The sequence below is a fragment of the Choloepus didactylus genome, chromosome 6 (assembly GCF_015220235.1).
Source record: "Choloepus didactylus isolate mChoDid1 chromosome 6, mChoDid1.pri, whole genome shotgun sequence".
Lineage (NCBI taxonomy): Eukaryota > Metazoa > Chordata > Mammalia > Pilosa > Megalonychidae > Choloepus > Choloepus didactylus.
In genome coordinates, this window is record NC_051312.1 from 28,976,407 (window position 1) to 28,984,180 (window position 7,774).

At 37.7% G+C, this 7,774-nt stretch overlaps 1 protein-coding gene and 1 pseudogene across 1 annotated transcript; one reads left to right on the forward strand and one right to left on the reverse strand.

The window, feature by feature from the left end:
- The first annotated feature begins 321 nt into the window (after nucleotides 1–321).
- Nucleotides 322–1,248, forward strand: LOC119538630 (olfactory receptor 4P4-like). Its single transcript, XM_037841755.1, has one exon. The coding sequence runs from the start codon at nucleotides 322–324 to the stop codon at nucleotides 1,246–1,248; it is 927 nt and encodes a 308-aa protein (XP_037697683.1).
- Nucleotides 1,249–6,163: 4,915 nt separating this feature from the next.
- Nucleotides 6,164–7,070, reverse strand: LOC119536846 (annotated as a pseudogene).
- Nucleotides 7,071–7,774: the final 704 nt, after the last annotated feature.

A 7,774-nucleotide genomic window follows, 5' to 3' on the forward strand; every position in this document is an offset into this window, starting at 1 on the left:
AAAAAGTTTCATGTTTTAGTGTTCACCTTGTTATTTATGGTAAGCTTGAGTTTTTTATATTAATTACAATTGCAATTATTTGCACTATTATTGATATTATATTTCCACACTAACGATTTACATTGTACATGTGGATGGAGATTGTATAATGCATTTTGTTCATTGCTGCACCACTAACACCAAGTAGAGTAACTGAGTCATAATAAAAAAAATAATATATATTTATGGAATGACTGACTATAAATAAATTAACATTTTCAAAAGTTCTAGAGTTTCATGCACATTAATTTTCCCTTCTAAATTATCAAATCCACAGAAGCCATGGGACATGAAAACATCACAGAATTTATCCTCCTAGGCCTTTTTAGTGATGAGAATGCAAAGGCTGCCTGCTTTGTGCTGTTTTCACTTTGCTATCTTGCAATTCTCTTGGGAAACTTGCTTATTCTGCTCACCATCAGGGGCAGCCACCTCAGTGAGCAGCCCATGTACTTTTTCCTTAGCTACCTGTCCTTCATGGATGTCTGCTTCACCTCCACAGTGGCTCCCAAACTAATTGCAGACTTACTGGTCCAGTGGAAGACAATCTCCTACAACAGCTGCATGGCCCAGATGTTTCATGCCCACTTCTTTGGTGCCACTGAGATCTTCATCTTGGTGGCCATGGCTTATGACCGTTATGCAGCCATCTGCAGACCCCTTCATTATACGATCATCATGAGCAGACAGGTGTGCTATGTCCTGGTGATGGCCTCTGTTATTGGAGCATTTATCCATTCAATAATGCATGTATTGATTATCATAGAACTTCCCTTCTGTGGCCCCAATCAGATAGACCACTATTTCTGTGATGTATTCCCCTTGCTAAAGCTGGCATGCACTGACACCAGTCAATTGATTACTGCAATCATTACCACCACAGGAGTACTCTCTATTTTGACCTTTGTTGCCTTGGTAATTTCCTACATTGTCATCCTGTCCACCCTGAGGACTCGTTCATCTGAAGGGCGCCACAAAGCCCTCTCTACCTGTGGCTCACACATCACCGTGGTGCTCATGTTCTTCTTGCCCCTCATCTTCACCTATGTCCCCACAGCTGATTCTGTCAGTGATGACAAGGTGTTTGCCCTGTTTTACACTATGGTTGCTCCTATGTTCAACCCCCTCATCTACACGCTGAGAAACACAGACATGAAGAATGCCATGAGGAAAGTGTGGTGCCGAGTCAAGCTGTGTGAAGGGAAATGATGCCTCTAGTTTTCCAGTCCTTGTCCCATCTCATTAATGTCAACAAACTCAGCTGGTACAGAGGGTGGTGGGCTGCATCTAAAGTTGCAAACCTCCAAGGAGGGAAGACCTGTCACCTACTCTGTTACTTTTTACTTCTCTGAGCCTGAGTACAAAGGCTATAGATCAGATATCTCATCCCTTCCAGCTCTGACATTCAGAAACTTATTTTGACCTTAATAGATCCCACACATAGTGGTCATTAATGTCTGTGATGATGTGGAGGTTTTATGGACTCTAGAAAGTTATGTTCTTCAACTTACACCTGTGGGTGTTGAACCATTGTAGGTAGGATCATTTTGTGAGAAGGATCTTAATTTCAGAGTTGACACATCTCATTCAGAGTGGGTCTTAATCCTCTTACTGGAGTCCTCTAATAGGATGAAAAACAGAGAGAAATTCACAAATAAGACACAGAAGCTGAGATAGAAGGACACAGAAGCTGAGAGAGAAAGCCATAGAAATGGAGAGGAAGCCACTGAAAAAGCCCAGAAGAGGTGACAGACCAGCAGATGCAACCATGTGCTTTGCCATCTGACAGAGGAGTACAGGCATCCTCTTGATGATGCCTTGATTTTCACAGCCTCCAAACTGTAAGCTTGTATGCTAATAAATCCCTATTGTTAAAAGCCAGTCCATTTTGCAGTATATTGCATTTTGGCAGCTTTAGCAAATTAAAACAATGTCCTCTTATCATGGCAAATTTTAAAGACTGTGTAGTTTGGCAATCATGCCCTGCTCTAGGAAACAGGAAGGACTTCTCAAGTAAAGGAGGTCCTGGGCACTTGCAGTTTTTGAGGTGTCCATAATAAGAATGATAATAATAACAAAGCAATGCCAAAATATTGGAAGTACTGTTGTATATTTTCACTATTTACATTGAAAAAATTATGCTCCCAAATAATTCAAGGCAATAGAATTATAACTATTCACAGTATAATCATGTAAGTTATGGATATATGTATACTATAATTAACCCTCTGAAGCCAATCACTGATATAGTCCAATAACTAGAAATTTCAAGATTGATGGTGAACATCTTCTTGCAGTCCTATAAATGTACTTTTATGACTGCATTTGTAACCTCATTTAAAATATCTTTGAGAGTATATAATTGATGTTCTCTGTAAATGTGCAGCATGGAGATTCTCCCACCATGTCAGAAACCTTAAATTTAAGATTTTTCTTAAGCTGAAGAGATGGACATTCCTGAGTACAGTTTTTTAATCCTCATTTCCCATAATACAAGTTGCACATTTTGAGGTTTACTTTCACTATTCAAACTATGCAAAAAAATGTTTCCTCTCTACTCACATGGATACTCATACTAGGGAGAAATAAAGAATTTTGGACTAAGAAACCAGTGGGACTGACTGATACTGAGACATTGGCCAAGATCACGTTTGGTCTATGAGGCATTTCTTTAATTTATACAGGAATTCTCAAGCTGTGTAAACTGGAAAGGGCCTCCAAGACCTTCCAGTGTCATCTGCTCCCACATCATATAGGAAGAACATAACTGAGACCCAGAAAATGGGTAAAAGTTCACCAAGATTGAAAATGTGAGATAACCAGAGTTTGTATTTTTTGGTGTTCCCTTCTCTACACCACAGCCCCCACTAAGAAAATGAATTCTATATATTTAATGCATTATTGTTCTCTATGCAACAGGCAGCCAAGTTTAAGGTCAGGGTTATATTTTCAGAAATTAGCTATAGGTGATGAAGATTTCAACAGCTGTTTTTCCCTTCCCAGATTTCTACATGTATACTGTTTGAAAAACTAGAGAGCTTAGAATCCAAAGGGAGGCACATGTGTGATGAAGTGTATTGAAAATGAGACAAATAAGATAATAGAGGACCTGGTCAGAGTCCAGTTTTGACATTGGTTTTGTGTTGATTACCTCCTGGTGGAATTATCTATTTCAAAAAGGAGAAAATCAAAAGAGATGTCTAAAGCTGGATGGGAAATGTTTAATTTTGGTGTTTAGTTTTAAGAAGCCTGTAATTGATGTATATGTAGGACATATTTTTCAATAATGAATTAAAGTAGATGATTGTGAAAAATTGCCTATTTGGTTTCTCTGAATAAGAGACAGGCCTTTGAGGGGTCTGTTTCAATATGGCTTGTATTAATCTTTGTTCACCCTTTTCCTATGATTTATCAACAATGGAGGGATGAAAGGGGATCTATCTGATTATATCTATTAATATTATGTTGATCACTTCCTATATGTTATCCATGGAAAAAATAGCAGAAGGGAGGCTGGCTGATCACTTAGATATTTAGAATTTGGCTTTTATGTGTATAGTCAAAGTAATGTGATCTCCTTTGTGTCCATTCTCTCCAGCTTGCCTTTTTTCCACTGTTCCTTGCAAATTAACTCACACTAAACATATAGGAGGTTTTATATATTCAAGTACATACCTCAAAATCCCATCTTCCACAATTTGACCAGGGCATTCTTGGATCATTCCACTCAGTAAAACTTGTGACTTTTTTGGCAAGCATTTGATTCTTGCTCATGTGTCTGTGGATTCACTGGGGTTCACCTGATCCAGGCTGGTCATGGCTGGGTGAATCACAGTCTTCAGGTGGGATTCAGGTACAGTCCATGTAACTTTCATTCTTCTTATGCATAAAAGAGAAGTCACATCTTAGCTTTTTGTGGGTCATATTGCATTGAAAGCTGGTTGCCATGCAACAACTAGACACATCAGAACACTGACAAAATGAAGCATGCCCTCTTGGACAATACAAAATAGTGAATTTCTGGAGACCTTGAAATGTGAAAAATCTCTTAATCTCCTGTATATGTTTAAATGAATAGAAGGGATTCCATATTAAGGAATATTTTGTGGAATATTCCTTAATGGAAAACTTGAAATATTTTATGCTCCAGAAAACAGAAGTATGATCACTAGTTAGAAGACACAGAGAGGCATCTTTTTGTGGTTTTGCAATATGAAATAAATTTCTTCATCTGGAAAATGAGAAGTGGTGCCATTTATTATCTCCCTATATTCAAATGTTTTAGTGCATAAGAGAAAGTGTGTTGCACATCATGTATGCACTTCTGTTTTCTAGATCAAGTCTATTTCATCTCTGTTTGTGTTGGTAGGCAGAGCAGATGGGGGTATATACCCAAAATAAGGATCTTCAGATTACACTGACTCACAGACCTCATAAGCTCTAAAAACAGCAAAGTCTAGTCCCTGTTATGCCATACAGGTTTCCTTAGCAGTGACCTCTAGCTGCATAAAAACCAGTATGGGAGTTTTTTTTTTTGTTTTTTTTTAATGCAGATTTTTATATACTTCTTAACCCTGGCCTACTGAATCAGAATCTCTTGGTCTAGTTTCTGATATATGTTAAAAAAATCTTTCAACATGACTGCAATCACCAGCCAATCTTAAGAAGCACTAATCTGTTCCTCATTTTAAAACTGAGGAAAAGGAAGCCCATAGTCACCAGTGACTCTATGGCCATGCTTGGACAATAACCAAGAATTTGCATGATCCTAGCACAAAGGATATTGACTTCTCAATTTTACCTTTGAACCCAGATTTCTTGCTGTTTTATGTATTTCATATCTTTAACACTTTGATTGTAGCAACATCAGAAAACATTTTTTAAGCCTTAATGTGTAGCCCTTTACATGAGTACTGTTTATGCACACATACACACACGTGTGCACACACATGCACACATATGCACACACTCACCACAACCATAAACACAAACAGAATAACTAAATGATCTAATCTGTGGAAAAGCATTGGGGGTAGTCAGTGATATGTTCACCTGCTACAGGAAAAATAGCCCAGGTTGTGTCTCATGGTGAAGAAAGTAAACACTGAGGCAAGCATCAGTTCATGTGAGCAAGACACATGTCTGTTTCTCCAGATTGAGTTTCTCTGGAATTTACAGCCAGAAATTCTGCTTAGGTGAGTCAATACAGTAGTGAGAAATGGCTCACTGTATTCATTAGAGCTGTCGGTTCAACCATTAGAGGAAATATGGTTTTCCAACTATGCATTAAATTAAATTGCATTTACCCTGTTGATTTGAGTAACAGTTACCTATTCTTCACAGGTGACTATTTTTATTCACTTTCTTCATTTTTTCCAGTTACTCACTTTATATTAATAGGGGCTCTGGCTACATAGTACAGGTAAAGATTGCAGTCCAGTTAGCAGAAGCATATTCATGGGAGTTAAAATTAAAGAGGAGTCTTAAAGTTAATTTTGTTCAATGTTCCTTTGTGGCAAAGATGATGAGTCCAACACAAAGGAAAAGATTTTTCAAAGATCTGAGGATAACAGTTGTTTTACCTTTTAAATTTGCTTCTTCTCTTACATTCTGCTGTCTCCTCCACTCTCATTCCAAGCTTAGTAGATTTGGTTTTTGTCAGAATCTATTTTGTGGGAGCACTTATATCAAAGCACTTTAATTCAATCCCTGTGTTTTTAATGTATTATTTCTTTCAGACAGAATACACAATCTGAGTACTTAATGTCCCAATCACTATTCTAAACACTAGAAAACAGCCTTAAATACTTCACCATAGACTTTTACTCTTTAAAGAACATGACAAAAAGGCCAGAATGGGGAGGAGAAAACAATGATGCTGAGTAGGGACCTGATGATATTCTTAGTTTAATAAAGTTTCTTGGCCTAAGCATTTTAGAAAATTAAGTGATTATTTGATATTAAAATATTAAGATGATGATAAACATCATTTTACTTCTGTAAGATGTGTTATTGTCTCATTTGTTCCTTTCAACAACCCTGTGAGGTTGGTGTTACTATCTTCATTGTGCAGATGAGCCAATAAAGGCTTAGAAAATTTAAGGTCATCCAGCTGAAAGTCTCATCACTTCCAACTTTTGCCATTAGCCTGCCAGAAAACGTTCCTGCCCCACAATTTCTTCATTGCATTCTTTACTTCTGCATTTCTCAGTGTATAAATAAGAGGATTTAACATGGGGATGATAATGGTGTAAAAGATAGCCACCATCTTATCCTCTGAAAAGGTAGTATTGGGGTTCATGTACGTGAAACTACAGAGACCAAAAAGACAGAGTTTTGCACCTGCCCACTGCTGACTGCTTTCTCAGGGATATCAGGATAACAGTATAGGATGTTAGCAAGATAACAAAGCTTCCCAGAGTGATGGTCCCACTGTTGGCTGTCAGGACAACAACAACATATGTGTCTCTGCAGGCAAGTTTCAGCACTAGGTGGACATCACAAAAATAGTGATCAATCTCATTGGGTCCACAAAAGGGTAACTGGACCACTAGAGCCACCTGGATAATTGAGTGTATGAAGCCACCTATCCAGGTTCCCAGCAACATGTTATTGCATCTGTTCTGGTCAATGATGGTCATATAGAGTAGGGGTTTACAGATGGCCACATAATGACCAAAGGCCATTAGAGTAAGAATGAAGTTCTCAGCACAACAAAGAAATGTGCTCCAAAGAGTTGTAACACATACCCCACATAGGATGTAGCTTTAGTATTGGCTAAAAGGTCAATGATCACCTTGGGAGCTGTCACTGAGGAGTAACAAACATCCACAAAAGACAAATAGTTTAGAAAAAAATACATAGGAGTCTTGAAAAGGTTGCCAGTGCAGTCAGCATGATGGGGAGGTTTCCCAGAAGAATGACTGTGTAGAAGGAAAAAAAAATAATACCATGAAACAAACTTCTTCAGCCTGTAGGTTCTGAGAAATGCCCCAGAAAATGAATTCAGTTACATTGTTTATTTTTTCCATGGAATTAATCCAGCAGAGCAAATTCTTAGGAGGCAGTTAAATTATATGAAAGAAAAACATAAAAAGTACTACAGCATTATTTCTAATGATATACAAACAGACAATTATAGCAGTGGACAATGGAAAATGTATATGTACTGCTGCTTGGCACAAATACTTAAAGAAATTTGCTTGATACAAATACTTAAAGAAGTAGAGTCCAGATGATCAGAATATATTCTGATCATCTTGACTCCATATCACAGTGAATTCATTCCCTTCAGATGAGGAAACAAAGTGCAGATAGGGGAAAGTGAATCCTTTAAGTCACCTACCTAAGACTCTCACCTCTCTCACCTTTGTTTAAGGTTTAGTCACCTGTTTGTTTGTTTTTTTTTTTCCCTAAACATTTATTTAGTTTTTATTCTGTATAAGACACAAAACTAATTTTGAAAAAACTTGTGTTCAGGAATATGGTAATATTTCTATATCTGGAAAATTTCACCTCTTGTTTGACACAGAAAAGAGAACATACCCCCATTTTCCCTGCTGAACACAGCCATGCCTGGTCATTGCATTCATCAGTGGGGACTCAAGTAGTTGAGACTGAGTGACTTCTGCAGGTTCTCCTACTTATGAAACTCAGGTCCTTGTGTATATTAGATTGTGTTCTCTAGTTGATCTCAAGCATTTTACAGTCAGAAGGTGGTACAGTATGCTAAAAA